The 15,661-nt window shown below is 41.3% G+C and overlaps 1 protein-coding gene across 4 annotated transcripts in view; it reads right to left on the reverse strand.

The window, feature by feature from the left end:
- pard3bb (par-3 family cell polarity regulator beta b) overlaps nucleotides 1–15,661 on the reverse strand; it is a 204,251-nt gene that overhangs the window by 135,264 nt on the left and 53,326 nt on the right. For all 4 annotated transcript variants that reach the window (XM_030111978.1, XM_030111977.1, XM_030111976.1 and 1 more), the window contains exons 4-5: nucleotides 15,277–15,371; nucleotides 2,919–2,989 (exon numbers count right to left, since the gene is read on the reverse strand). In XM_030111978.1, coding sequence (XP_029967838.1) covers nucleotides 2,919–2,989; nucleotides 15,277–15,371 — 166 coding nt within the window. The remainder of the gene's footprint in view (nucleotides 1–2,918; nucleotides 2,990–15,276; nucleotides 15,372–15,661) is intronic.

Below are 15,661 nucleotides of genomic sequence, written 5' to 3' on the forward strand. Positions count from 1 at the left end.
GCTATGACAATATGAAGAGATAAACAGGAACCAAGGCTCATTAAGTATAAGGACACATGTTGATATAAAAACACAGAGAGCAAACTAATAAAGAGACAGATCAGCGTCACAATACAATCACAGCAGGCGAGTTCCCACAAAATAGATCCGAGTATAAATACTGTAAAACCAGAGAAAATTCTGTGACATCCAATTTGTTGTGCACATCCGGTACAACTGATTCACCTTTTTACCAACCGAGCTTCACGAACACCTCCACTGCTGAAATGCCATTTCAATAAACCAATTTACAGTAAATCTCTTCTCCTGCATAAAAAGGACATTTGGATTGAAACAGAATGAATGTTCCTGTGTGCGCGCGCCATGTGGTTAAAATGATAATGAGACATTACTGTATTTATAGGTGCTACGGCCTCAACATTAGAGGGAGAGGGTGCATACAAACTAAGAAGGCGCATATAAAACGTCCCAAACTCACACACACACACACACGCTTAACATATGCTTTGCTGTTCTAGTATTTATGGTGGCGTTCCTCTACTCATTTTGGTCTTTTTTTTTGCAATTTCAAGGATCGTTTCCCCAGCGACCGCAAAAACCATTACATCACTTTTACATTACTCACTGCTGAGCGTTCTTGTGTGTGTGTGACCGAGTAGCGTGTGCATGGGAGGGTATGTGCAGTGGAAAAAAAGTTAGAAAGAAAATGAAATGAATGTGGGTGACTGTCTTGAATGATTAGCTTGATATTCACTAAGTTGAACCATCAGAGGTAAACCTTAATTGTCGTCCATTATTTCACCTTTTTTTAACACCTTTCTTCATATCTGTGATCTGATCCCTGTCCGTGTCCTGTGGTTGTTACTTATTGGTTATAAAGATGCTAAATCTGCTGAAGATGAGGCAACGCCCTCCCATCATGAAGCTCAGATGACCTCTCGCTGCTCGTCCTCCATAACAAGTTACCAACATATTCTTTTTGTTTCATTATTTATGGATTGAGAGCAAATTAATTGTAGGCCCGAGCTGACCTGATGATTTCCAAAGCATGCAGTCATAAACTATCCATTAACTGAGGTCAGTGTTGTCAGACGGAGCGGCGAATTGATCACTGATGTAACAGCCACTTCCTCAAATTTACAACTGACCTATTCGCTGTCTGGACTTTGGATTAGTCATGGCTTTGCGACCACTGGCCTCGGCTCGGCCCTGTGGGCACTCAGGCTTTATAGCTGTGTGATTATTAAAACACTTGTGTTTTAATCTGTCTGAGGTCGACCTTTGGATTAAATCAATTAAATGAGACAAACAAAAACTATTGTTGGTGATTTTCCATTAGTGCCATGGGCACTAATGGAAATGCCGGCTAGGGGTAGTTATTAGCTTTGATAATTCTTTTAAGTCAAATCTCAATTAGCAAGCACTATGTGATACGATTAGACGGCACAGCAGGATGGGGAACAACAGCTTGCACAGCCAGGAACACGCACAACTTTTTTTCTACAAACTGGACTTGACAGTTGCTTTCAGACACAAAAGGAGGAGAAGAAGTAGTCTTTAGAGCAGTGGTTCCCAAGTTGAAGGACAGCTGGTGATGAAAAGAGGCTCATCGACTGCTTCTGTATGCTTATGAATGTCCACCAGAGGTCATGTTGTGGACAATCGATGAGAAATTCATCGATGAGCCCGCTAACTTTCTTGAGACATTTTGATATTCACCCAGTCACCCTTTAATCCTACACCCAAAACGCAACATCATAACGGGGCCTTAAGTGTAAAACACCATGGAGAGCAGCGTCTTCTGGCCGGTTCACCCTCCAGTGTTGGTACCTCTAAACAGCAGCTGTATGAACAGCGGACGGCGAATTGCTTGAGTTGAGTCAAAATGTTATTCCACCGTGCCGCACCTGCTGACAATACTAATCCGGCCACTGCCAAGAACTGAGCAAATTGTGTTGAAATTATAGGAGCTTCTAATGATCGGGTTTAATTTGCATCTCCCCTGCTTTTCCTTGTTTACCGCGCTGCGTTCTGTCGCCTTGGTGATGATGAGCCACCGTGATGCTGTCACACCTTGAGCTGGTGCTCTGTCAACATTGTCAGTGTGTTCCGTTTTATTCTCAAACGTCTCGTCAATATTTCTGACGTACACTCTAAGCTTGCTTCACGGTGACACACACATTATGTCTTCGCTCTAAAGGCACAAAGACAAAACTGTCGTGTGCAAAATGCAAAGAAAGCATATATTGAAACTGAAGTCTCATTGATTATCTGAAGAAAAACTGAACATCTTTGTGAAGCCAAACTTAATGACAGAACCATGTGTGTGCCAAACAAAGTGGTCAGTGAGTAAATACAGCACATGCTAGTTGTGTGAATGTTGAAGTCTACATTGATTGGTTAAAATAACCACATCCACACACAACAAGCGGTCCCACAGGAGACGCATTGCACTCTGCATCCCAGTCCTTAATTAAGCAGCACTCATTAGTATACGCATGTGTCTGCCTTTAAAATAGTGTGAGTTTGCAGCTGCTTATTTCTGAGTGCACGGCTGTGTGTATTGAAGGAATGTTTGTGTTTCTGCGTCAGAGCGTGTGTTTACGCGAGTGTGCGTGTGTGCATGACCCTGACCCTGTTTTGGCAGCCTTTTGTAGTGAGCTAATGATGGGACCTCTTTACACCAACTGTATCTGCACGAGCCTTGATCTGGATTAGAATTCTGCTTTAATGAAGAGGAAACTAGGACAGAAACACACACATAAACATCAATAAACATGAATGTCGACAAACATGCACGTGCGGAACCTCTCGCCGACACGGTCCTCTAACGCTCAAATAGCCTCAAAAAGAAAATATGTGACAAAACTGACAGCAGGCTTCAGATCGATCACACGTGCGCTAATAAACACACTGACCTGGCATTAAAGGTGTGCTTGCCCTGGGGTCGCTCCACTCCCGTTGGCTTCTCTACAGCGGGATTGGCTGCCTGTTAACAACACACACAAACACACACACGCACACACACACGCACACAGAACACGAGTTCTGTCAATTAATGACTGTAATCACAATCATTTAAAAAACATGAAGAATTTAAGTTTGTTAAACCTTAATTATAGAGAAAAAAACATGGCTACTGGGTGCATGTTGAGGAATTAACACAGAGAAGGAATCTCAGATGCGGCATCATGAAACATGTGCGTCACGTGTGAAACTTGGAGGAGAGAGCGACACAAAGGGAGGTGGCTGAATAAACGAGTGAAGCCATGAGTGAAGGAGCTGCTAATTTGATGGATGGATGATGTACAAATAGCAATTACAATTTAAAGGCAACAAGACAGTGTTGTCAAGCAGCAATGAATAATGCTGTCAATGGGCATGGCAACCGAGAGGAACACAGAGAGGGTCCGGGAGGCAAAGTGGAGTGGCGAGCCAACAGGAGACATAATAATTACTTTACACGCCGCACATAGGAATCGCATGTATGAGTGTGTACAGTTGTCTTAGAGACACGGAGGTGATTCATGCAATACATCAGCTATTGTGCATTGTAACTGCTCCATATGTTGTTTACTTCAGAGGAGGAATGCCGTCTCGTAGACATCTGTACTATTAATGTCAGCCACAAAGTCAACCTTTGTGAACTAAACAATGACTTGAGGTATTTTAAAGATGATTTTCCTGATGCGGCACATAAGAAGCAAAGATTTCATTGATTTATGGAGACATAAGTGAATTTGCTTCCTCAGAGTCCGCAGACTCAGTTGATTTAAAAGAAAAAAGCTTTCAAAAAAAGGGATATTCAACAGTCCACATTGTCAAAATAAGTTATTCATGTACATGTTTGTAAGTCAAAGCCCTTCAACTGTCAAGCAGCCACATGCCGCTCATTGAGACTGAATACCACAAAATCAAAAAGCACCCTCACTTCACACAGCACTGTTTGTGTGGACAGGAGTTTGGTAACAATGTGGTTTGATGGGTTTTGCAAAACTACGGTAGTTCCTTCTTTCATTGAGAAAATGGCGGATGCATCAGGAGCAAAAGAAAAAAAAAATATAACTCTCGTGAACAGCCAAACAACTAAAAAAAGTCACTTAAAGTCCAGAAAATACGATAATCTCCCCACATTCAGCTGAATAATGAACCTACATGGAGTGAGAGCTGCCGCTGCGAGCACTCTTAGCCACAGTCAGACCAACTTGATATCATTTACACAGAGATGCTGAAATCTTGCTTCTGAAAAGGAAGTCTCATCACAACAATGACCTGTCAAGACGTTTGGAGGTTTAGCCTTTTTTTAACCAGCTGATTATTGAGATGGCTGTTAAGATGAAAAAGACGTTGACCAACGTTGACCAACATCATGCGTGCTTTACATTCGTGAAAGCTGAGAGTATTAATCCATAATCTACCAGTACAGCATAATTAAATTTAAGGAAAAACACAACAAGAGAGATACATATTTGAGTATGTGGGCTTGTTGATGTGAGCATATGGAGACAGACACATGCAGGTCAATAAGGCCCTGTTTCAGCGGTCGGCCCTAATGGACTCTCAGCATGACCTTCCACCTTTGACCCATAGCATCCCACCACAGTGCCATATGACTGGCTCCACCTGTCACGCATGGACACGACAACCAGATGTCCGAGGGCGCAGACGAGAAGACGAGTCGAGGATGAGAGCCTGAACTGTGAGACATTAGAAAGAGGGATCGGAGACGGAGGAAGGCGAGGTGAGACCCGGCGCTGAACGACAGGATGCTAATGCAGTAAACATATGTTTGGGTTTCGGTGGCCTGAAAATCAATTAGTCCGGCCTGGGCTGTTGATGCAGTCATGTGAGCTTAATTAGTAACGATATGGCAGGTAACATCAATCACAGAGAGCCCTTTTGCCATAGCAGCCACTCACACATTAATCGAAAAGCCTCTGGTGCTTAATCATGTCTCATTTAATAATTGCACGCAGAAATTGTCTCTCTACTCTTCTCTCTTGCTCTTCGGAAGGGCAACATATTAATTACAAAGGCCTGCCATGTATGTTACTTGTTAAAGGCTAATTTAAAACAAGTAAATGAATCCGAACGAATAAATGTGCCTCATTATTCATATTAACGTTTCAGAGATGCGCAGAACTCATAATTACACACACTGAACTCCCTGTTTGAAATTGTCAAAACCAGAATTACAACTATTAATGAGTTGTCAATATACTTTATTCTACAGTCAACAATGTACAATGTTTATTGTTTGAGAAGAGCCAATTTTTGATATATATATATATATATATATATATATATATATATATATATATATATACACACACAAATATATATACAAATATATATATAAAAACAGTTTCAAAACTGATCAGTTCTGTTATGGTTTTCAAAATATAACGCAAATATATTGGATTTGTCAGTAATCCGAGAACTTTAAGGCCAAGTCAACATTTCAAACTAATCCCCAATCCCCTTTGGTTTTTTTGTTTTTTTTTTTTTTTGGCAGTGAAAGAGGCCCCTGCTATAAGGTACACGATTTCCATCAAAGTGTGTCTTTGATTTGCAGTAGTGGAAAGTTTGGTGACACAGCAGGACTCAGCGCCAGACTGCCTTCTTCCACCGCCATCCGAGCGCAGACTGGGAACACCCCACACCAGCTGCTGTCTCAGAGACACTCTGACCCGGCTGTCTAGCCATCACAATCAGTTTTTTTTTTTTTTTTTTAATCAAAACTTACCCGATTCAGACACAATTCCTAACACCCTGATATATTCCAACCACCGACAAAACAGTGCGCCTCATTTCACCTGTCACTGGTCATATTGTTATGGCTGATATGTGTATATTTACTCAGGCAGAAGAATTGGAAAAATGATAAAAGGGCGAGTGCTTCAAGAATGAATACACTTATTACATGACAACAATTTATTAGGGAGATATCGAAGACCAGTGCAGAGAAAAAGTACATACATCAGTCTGTCCGCGCTGGACAGCTTAATCAATACTTGTGAGCCCTCCAAAAATTGGACAATGCAGGAGGAGGATTTGCATTTTAACTCCGTGATAGATAGTCCCGCTTTAAAAAACTATGCTGGTAATAAATGGGCTGCAAGCATTTAGCCTTCTCAGTCCATTCAAATAATTGCTTAAAGCGGATAAAAAAAGAGCAAACTATTAGTAATATTACTAATTACTGAATAACCAATCAGGCTAAGTGTTTCCTGAAAACGCTCCAAGAGTCGGTATGATGAATTAGCAGGAATGCACGCCGGGCATTTTCTGGTGAATGTATGTATGCGTGTTGGTCTGTATGAAAGTGATAAACTCGAGGCGATCCATCTTGAAATATCACTTTGGGAATGTGCATGATGAATAGAGATGTCAGAGGGGCCAGGCCCAACGGAGAGGAAAATGGATAACATACAAAATATAATTTTCTGTTAAACTAATGAAACAATAAATTAAATTAGTCAAACTAAGCAGGTGGGGGAAAAAATGGTTAACTTCCTGGATTATTAATTGACATCTGAGCAAAGATCACACAAAAATAAATATTAGGATTAGTGATGGTGTTCAAGTCTTCAGTCTTCTTGCTCAGCAGATTTGTTTTTTTTTTTTTGTTTTTTTTAGCCAGATGTGTTGATATTTTAGTAATGAGTGGAGCTTTACTTGACTTAACAACTTACTGAGTTGACATTTCACAAGACCGCCACCTAGAAGCTTCTTCAGTTCAATCACCTGTCTTCACTTGACTCAAAAATGCAAATACAAACATTATATTTCATTCTTCAAACGACGCCAAACATCTACGTGATGTTTTCTTCTTTGAATTTTCAATAAGTCTTAAGCTATTACTTTACTTACAGCAGGGGTGTCCAAAGTCGGTCCTGGGGGGCCGCAGCCCTGCATGTTTTCCATGTCTCGCTGCTTCAACACACCTGAATCTCATGAAGATTCTTGGCCAAGTCCAGCAGAGAGCCTGATAACGAGCCTCATTGCAATCAGCTGTGTTGGAACAGAGAGACGTGGTAAACATGCAGGGCTGCGGACCTCGAGGACACCCCCGACTTACAGCATCTCGACTGACTGTGATAAGCTGAATTCTTGTACTGTGATGTCAATTGTCATCACATACTCCTAGGGAATACCATGTTAGCAGTGGAGGCTCTATTTATAAGAAAAAAGCAAAAGGAGTCCGTTACAGACGTGGACAAAATTGTTGGTACGCTTTGTTTAATGAAAGAAAAATTCACAGTGGTCAGAGAAATAACTTGAATCTGACGAAAGTAATGAAAAAAATTCGATGAAATTTAACTAATGAAGGTCAGACATTGCTTTTCAACCACGCTTCAACAGAATTATTAAAAAAAAAAAAAAAAATCAAGAAGCAGGCCTGGACAAAAACGATGTTACCACTCGAAAAGACTGAAAATGATGTGAACAAAGGGACAAGTCAATCCAAGGTGTTTCCACTAATTAGCATCACAGGTGTCTGCAATCTTGTAATCAGTCAGTGGCTCATATATAGGGTGACAGGTGAAGTGTACCACACTCAACATGGACCAGAGGAAGCAAAGGAAAGACGTGTCTCAGGAGATTAGAAAGAAATTTACAGACAAGCATGTTAAAGGTAAAAGCTATAAGACCATCTCCAAGCAGTTTGATGTTCCTGTGACTACAGTTGCACATATTATTCAGAAATTCAAGATTTATGGGACTGTAGCCAACCTTCCTGGACGTGGCCGCAGGAGGAAAATTGATGACAAATCAAAGAGACGGATAATACGAATGGTAACAAGAGAGCCCAGAAAAACTTCTAAAGAGGTTAAAGGTGAACTTCAGGCTCAAGGAACATCAGTTTCAGATCGCACCATCCGTCGTTGTTTGAACCAAAGTGGTCTTCATGGGAGAGGACCAAGGAGGACACCATTGTTAAAAACAAATCATCAAAAAGCCAGACTGGAATTTACCAAATTACATGTTGACAAGCCATAAAGCTTCTGGGAGAATGTCCTATGGACAGATAAGACAAAAAATGGACATTTTTGCTAAGGCACATCAGCTCTATGTTCACAGAAGGAAAAATGAAGCATATCAAGAAAAGAAGACTGTCCCTGCTGTGAAACCCGGAGGAGGCTCTGTTATGTTCTGGGGCTGCTTTGCTGCATCTGGCACAGAGTGTCTTGAATCTGTGCAGAGTACAATGAAATCTCAAGACTATCAAGGGATTCTAGAGAGAAATGTGCTGGCCACTGTCAGAAAGCTTGGTCTCAGTCGCAGGTCATGGGTCTTGCAACAGGACGATGACCCAAAGCACAGCTAAAAACACCAAAGAATGGTTAAGAGGAAAACATATGACTATTCTCAAGTGGCCTTCTATGAGCCCTGACCTAAATCCTATCGAACATCTTTGGAAGGAGCTGAAACATGTCGTCTGGAAAAGACACCCTTCCAACCTGAGGCAACTGGAGCAGCTTGCTCATGAGGAGTCTCATTGATACAGGAATCGTTTGATTGCAGTGATTGCCTCAAAAGGTTGTCTAACTAAATATCAAGTTGAGGGTACCATCATTTTGTCCAGGCCTGTTTCATGAGTTTATTTTTTTTAAATAATTCTGTTGAAGCATGGTTGAAAAGCAATGTCTGACTTTCATTGGTTATTTTTATTTATTACTATTTCTGTCTACTTCAAGTCTTTTCTCTGACCACTGAGAATTTTTCTTTCATTAAATGAAGGGTACCAACAATTTTGTCCACGTCTGTATATGTACCGTGAAAAAGCTTAAATCCCTGTGTTCAATGATCATCGTTATGCAAAAACCAAAACGAGCTCTTATACAATATCAAGCAAAAGAAAACATCTCATGAACAAAACTGGTGATATATATTCAAGAAAGAGTTTATATTACTGAAAAACAAAAAAACACACAAAGAGAAAATTTCCGTAGCTTTAAAATATGCAAAAGAAAAAAAACTTTTTTTTTTAGATCTCTCTTTTGGATTTAGGCCTCATTTAGAGGAAAATTATGGTTTTGCATCTTCATTTCAGAAAAGTTTTGCAATTACACAGCAATGTCATGGAAATGTTTACATGGAAATGGCAGAAAGCAATGCAATTGGTATAGCAAACAATGAGTTGGGGCCGTTGGTTATTTTTTCATTGAAACTACACACCGAACAAAGAACAACACGCTATAAACATTAACAATGGCGAGAACACAGACATTCATATGAACAGGCGACTAAGTTTGGTCTTATGACTGATTTCAACAATAAAACTACCACGTCCAGGAGAATAAGGACAGAGTGATGATACTTAGAGGCGCGCATGTGCAGTAACAGCGTTTCAGAAAAGTTGTGCTTTCTGCTGTTTACACAGAGAAAACATTTTCAAAAACCTCCACCTTTGGAGTCATTAGAGCGTTGCGTTTTCAGGGGCTCTGTTAACAGACACTAAACACGTGAAAAAAAGTTTTCTGTTTGCACTTCAAACCCTTGTCATGTAAACAGAGACTAAGGCTGAATCCCATTTCACCCCTTAGCCCTTCCCCTTGGCCCTACCCCTCGTTTTGCGCGTTCACGTGGAGGGGTAGGAGTGTCCCAATTGTCATTATGACGGAGGGGTAGGGCCAAGAAAAAGGGCCAGTCACCCCTCCAAAAGGAGATTCTCGAGAGGCACACTCCAAACGGAGGGGTATCAGCCCATGGCGAGGGGCGCTTGTTCTTTCAGCTTAGATCATGCCTGGCGGGCGGGGTTAATTCACTTCCGCATTGACTGGAGTGATCGTTTCCACACCCGCGCATTCCAGGCGCATTCCAAACACAACAGATAGACGATTATTTTCAATAAACTGGTTTCTTCAACACGGCCCGCCTGGAATGCGCGGGTGGGAAACGAGCGCCCCCGCCAATGCGGAAGTGAACTAACCCCACCCGCCACTGACGGTCCAGGCGAACAAAACAAGCGCCCCTCGCCACCGGCGCCACTGGATGACAGATTTCTCAGAAAGCCTTCCAAGATCGGCAAGATGGCGGCGTCCGCAACGAAAGACGTTCATAAATGTCAGTATTTTGTCAATTAATAAAGTTTTAAAATGTAAGAAAAACATTCTTCTTCGGCAGATAATTGTCGCATCTGCCTACGTCATCGGCAGCGGCGACTACTGATGACGTACGCGATTGTCGGAGGGGTGTCCCAATTCGGAGGGGTTGACTTTCTCCCCTACCCCTTAGCACTCCGTTTCATAGGCGGAGGGCCAAGGGGAAGGGCCAAGGGGAAGGGCTAAGGGGTGAAATGGGATTGGCCTTAAATGTGGTCAGGATAATAAATACAGTAAAATTCCTTTCAATATTTTAAAGCCACATTCAAGTTAGTGGATAAGGTTTTAACTTGGGAAATATAAAACGTGACGTTTATTGATTCTTGCTCTGGCCTGTTAAAGTGCAATGAACAAACAAATGAATAAAGCTGCACATATAAAACCCTACATCACAGACGGGGCATTAATTTCCCTGAAGCATCAGAACCAACCCACTGATTGCCAGTTATGTGTCGTTGTATATGTCGCACATCATGCTTGATGGTAGAATGAATGAATCTACGGTTAAATGTGTAATTGTTCACAAATAGAAAAGAGGGAAAGTTCAAACTGAAGCTAATCTTCAAAATGTAACGGGTGCGTTTAAGGTGAACCAAACGATTACGCTGTGGGACTGAAAAAGGCCACAATGCATACATGCAAGTGTGCACGCACACACATACACACACACACCCACACAAACATGATAAAATAAAAGCAGCACAGTCTTATTAGCCCCAGTAGTATTGTAAAGCAAGAGGAAGCATTCCCAGCTTGATTAACCCACAGGAACCACCCTCAACCTCACGTGTGTGTGTGTGTGTGTGTGTGTGTGTGTGTGTGTGTGTGTGTGTGTGTGTTGTACGCATGACAGAAAGCGACTCTGCGGTTTACTGTACTCATTTGTGCTTGGCATTTAAAAAAAAGTATGCTCTGAACCAGTGAATCTCTCCGAGTTGAAATTAAATAAAGCGAGAGGGGGGGACAAAAGAGACAGAGACCGAAGAAAGACAGAAAATTACTGCGAGAGGAGTTCTTTCTTCTGCCCTCATCGCTCTCGCCAAAAGGCCAAGTGACAATTTGAACAATTACCCGCAGCCATTACCTCCGTCTGAACCTGGACGGCTGCGAGGAGACAGATGAGCGAGTGACTGTGAGGGTGTGTGCGTGTGTGAATGAGTGAGGGGACAGTCAAGAAAACCAAAAAAGGGGGGATTCAGAAAGGCTGTGAAAGCGACGAAGAACGAGATTTCTCTATTTGCAGCGGTCTCATGCACAACCATAACACTTTATGCAGTATTTCCTGCAGCACAGCAGGCATCAGACAGAAAAAAAAACAGAAATATGAGCCAACAAAGGCCATCAAACTGGAAGAAAAGACTTCCAGGCAAAACAGTGAGAGAGGGTTTTATTTTAAAAGTCGTAATGACTACACTGAGCATTGCAATGTTGACAGAAAACTGCAGGTTAGCAATGTCAAATTCAAGACAACTCCGGTCAAACTTTGATTGAAATTCTTTCCTGAAAGTCAAAATATTTCTCCAGCGCACAGCTACACTCTCACTTGCCAAATATTGATTAGTACGATGTGTGCTTATGTATTAATAGGGTTTTAATGCTTGTAGAAGGCTTTAATACTTGACACATCGCCAAAAACCGGCAGCTGTGAATGACACCCTGAAACGGGGATGTCAAAGTGATTTTAGTTCAGAAGCCGCAGAGTCCAAAATCATCTCAGCTCAACCAGTGAAATCATGTCTTCCAGCTTGGGGAATATGGACTTTTATTTATTTTTCTGTCTTTTACATTTCAGAGGCTTCACAGTCATTGATTTTACAGTTTTTTTGTAATTTTTCCTTGATTTTTGTGCATCTGACTACATATGATGTGGAAAATAAGTGAATTAATAAGCAAAACATTAATGCAAAGTGCACAGATATTGATATGGCAATGAAAATAAACCGGAATTTATATTGCAGCCCTACCATGAACAAAGACTGGGAGAATCGACCCAGCTGATCGAATCCGATGGACAGGCAGCCATTCCATCACAGAGCGAACCCAGAGAGAACACACTCGCATTCACCCTGTTAGCTTTGAAAACATCAGACCCAAAATATGTCTGGATGATGTGACGGTGCGAACCACTACACCACAGTGTGGGAGGGGATCGGTTGTAAAAATTTCTCCAGAGAAACTATTTGCATTGCTTAGCAACTAAAATCAGTGGATGATGCTTGTAAAAGATCTGCTTAGGAATGACCTGATAGTAGAAGCTAATTTTAACTATATTGAGGTAAGAGAAATTTAAAGTAAGAGCTTAGAGTGACTAACTCTTCAAAAGTCGCCAAATAATTGGGCATAAGTACAAGAATATACAGTACAGAGCAGTTTTCATGCATTTATCTTTTAAGACCTTCTAAATCTTTCACCTAAAATTCAGAGTGCTGAGAATTCTAGCCGTCACTGTGGCTGCGGTCTGCAAATCAAAACGCTGCATGTTTTTGGTATCATGAATTACCACAGGAGCTCTGCCGCTGTGGAGTCGATGCTAATGAAGGGAATCATTAACGAAACCATGCAGGACCAACTTTACATGTGTTCTATATATCTATCTGCACAAACAAGTTAGATCACTGTCAGAAAAAAAAAAAAAAAAAAAATAACAAGACTGACCACCGCAGAGAAACAATCACTTCTCCCAGTAGAGCCGAGCCTTGGAAACGGGACATTCAACGGGGAATATGGCGTGATTAAAAAGCTTGTTTGTCCAGTAAAGACTCTCATGGGTCAAAAGGCTCGTGACTCAAGAGTCCAATCAAGAGTGGAGTTTCTTCAACCAGCAAACTAGAGGGACTTTCAGTGTCCTCCAACGTGCACGCGTGTGCGTGTGCGTGCGTGTGTGTGTGTGTGTGTGGTGGTGGTGGTGGTGGTGGTGGTGGGGGGGGGGGGGGGGGTAGATTGTAACACCACTACCGTAATCAGCGCTGCATCTCTATGCAACTGGCACACTGCATAATGATTTTATCTGTTGTGATGTTCTGGTAAGTAAATGCATGTTTATGTGCATGATCACAGGGGGGGAAAAAAAAAGGTGTGTGTTATATGTAATTATGTACATAAATATTACGTGGGGGTGTTGGAGTAGCGGGGAAGGGAGAATATTCATATATGAGTTTCTATTTTTTCTTCAAGAAAGCTGGAAAATATTTGGACAGGGATAATTAACTCAGAATAAACAGTGATAACAGCAAGAAGTGGAAATGGAGATTTCCGAGCAAGAAGCTGGTCATTCGCAGCTTATGATGATGAAAGTGTCTGTTTTCATAAAGCATGAAATGTAAACTTTTGAGATCAAAAGAGAAAGAATAAAAAGTTACGAAGTTATAAATAAGACAGATTTAAAAGTGAGTTCAGCTGTTGTGAGAAAGAATGTGGAGGAGGAGGAGAAGCAGAGAGAGCCAGGGCAGAGAGAACAGATGAGGCAACAGGAGAATGGAACAAGTGTTTGCCCTTTGCCCTTTTGGAAGACGGAGAGAGAAGAAAATGAAAAGAAGGGGGAGAAGTAATGGTCATCCATCTTTGTTAATGGAGCCTGATGTGTCAGAGTGTGTCTGGATTACAAAGGACATGAAGACATAAAGGCACCGTTCAGCCCAACCCTTAAACACAACCACGGATCTCACACACATGAAAACTGCTGAGTCATGTCGCCACTCCACTTGAGGAAAAATAAGAAATGCTATATTTGCTGTATGGCGCTGGTAATAACAATAAAAATAATAATAATGAGCAAATTGCAACTCTAGATTGCGAATGACCAAATCTTATCTGATTCTTCAAGTCATCAATAAGATGACTGACAGTGTTTTCTCTTCTCTTCAGCTGACGGACAGTGAGGAGAATGTTGCATCTGTCCTGCTGAGAGGACGGCCACGGGGTCATCAAAATCAAAGTGTTGATCCCCTGAGGAGTCTTAATGTGCTTTAGCATATTCACTGGAAAACCTGCCTATTAGATTACAGTCAAGAGAAGCTCGTGGTGATTGTAAGATTCGTTAAAGAAAATCAATATCCTGCACAACGAAAAAGAAAACAAAACACAGTGGGATCAGTTTTTGAACCTTTTGCATTTCCTGATGAAGTTTGATCAGGCTAATACTATTTGTCAAAGTTCATCTCTACTTAAAAGATTGTGATTTGAAGGTCATTAACTAGTTTTAGCATCAAGAAACAGACTCTGAAACACAAACCCATGTTTGTTTTGTTCCGGAACGGGTGAATGGGGTATTTTCACAGCTTCACTACTTCCTGAAAATAGCTGTGCACATTCATTTCCTGTCTTGCATTATTGGCCAAACTGATTAATCCAGGTGTGTCTGGTTTAGACTGCTGCAACAAGACACACCTGGATTAATCATTTTGGCCAATAATGCAAGACAGGAAATGAATGTGCACAGTTAATTTCAGGAAGTAGTGGAGCTGTGAAAATGGCCCATTGTCAGCTTAGATTCACCAGCCTTTTAACAGCAGCCCTTTCAATCATATTCTTTGACTTCAATGAGTCAGTGAGTGTTTTCTTGACACTAACCTTCCTTTACGACTACTGTACCGTAAACACATCGATAATTGCAGATCAAAACTTGGCATGCTTTCATTTCATTATTCATTTGACCGACATGTCCCCTATATCTACCTGAACGGCTGCAGACATGTTTGAGAGATGGTTGTGAAGAACTGACTCATCAATATTTAAGCTATGCAGCAGAGATAAAACATCATTAACTTGCTGATATTGATGCATGCTCTCAAGACTTACACACATGGACCTGCATGTTGTGTGTAAGGGTTTGTTTTTCCCCTCACTGAGTCAGCCTTACTGGGTCTTACCCAAGCGCCAGCTTCTGCTGGTAAAACGAGACAACAATGCAGAAGAGCAGAAAAGCTGTAATTCCAGGGAAATTCCAGCAGGGGGCGATGATCTTGGTTTCAAAAAGAACCTGAGTCTCTTGGAGCCCATTCAAAAATGCTTATTTTCAGAGTGCTAATAAACATAAAGACACATTTACATCCGGTTTCAAACTTTCAATATGGAGACGTCCAGCTCAAATCAACACGTGGGATTTCAGAACGCTATGGGTGACGTCACGTAAGTTTAGTCCATTTTTATAAACTGTTAATGGTCCTACCATGAGTGTGTTGTCTCCATTGAAGGAGGATTCAGTCTCTGCTGGCGGCGGGCCGAGGGCCGAGTCACTGCTGCTCCTCACCAGCAGGGGTGTACCTGAAAAAAAATAACACACACGCAGAAAGATAAGCAATATGCTGTTTTAAAGATCTGGTTCAAAATACGTGGGGAAGATTGTAATACAAATTTACTACCTTCCAAATGAAGCGAAGTAAAAATCAGCTAACTTAATTTGTATTAGTTGAGAGAATAAAACTTGCAGCAGAAGCAGCAACGTGTGAGCAACTGTGTCTTTATATATTGTACATCTATTTATGCATGTCCTGATTCGTTTAGCTATAACTAAACAACAACAACAATACTAAAGCATTATTGCACTTTTTTTC

The sequence above is a fragment of the Salarias fasciatus genome, chromosome 16, assembly GCF_902148845.1.
Source record: "Salarias fasciatus chromosome 16, fSalaFa1.1, whole genome shotgun sequence".
In the NCBI taxonomy this organism is placed as follows: domain Eukaryota; kingdom Metazoa; phylum Chordata; class Actinopteri; order Blenniiformes; family Blenniidae; genus Salarias; species Salarias fasciatus.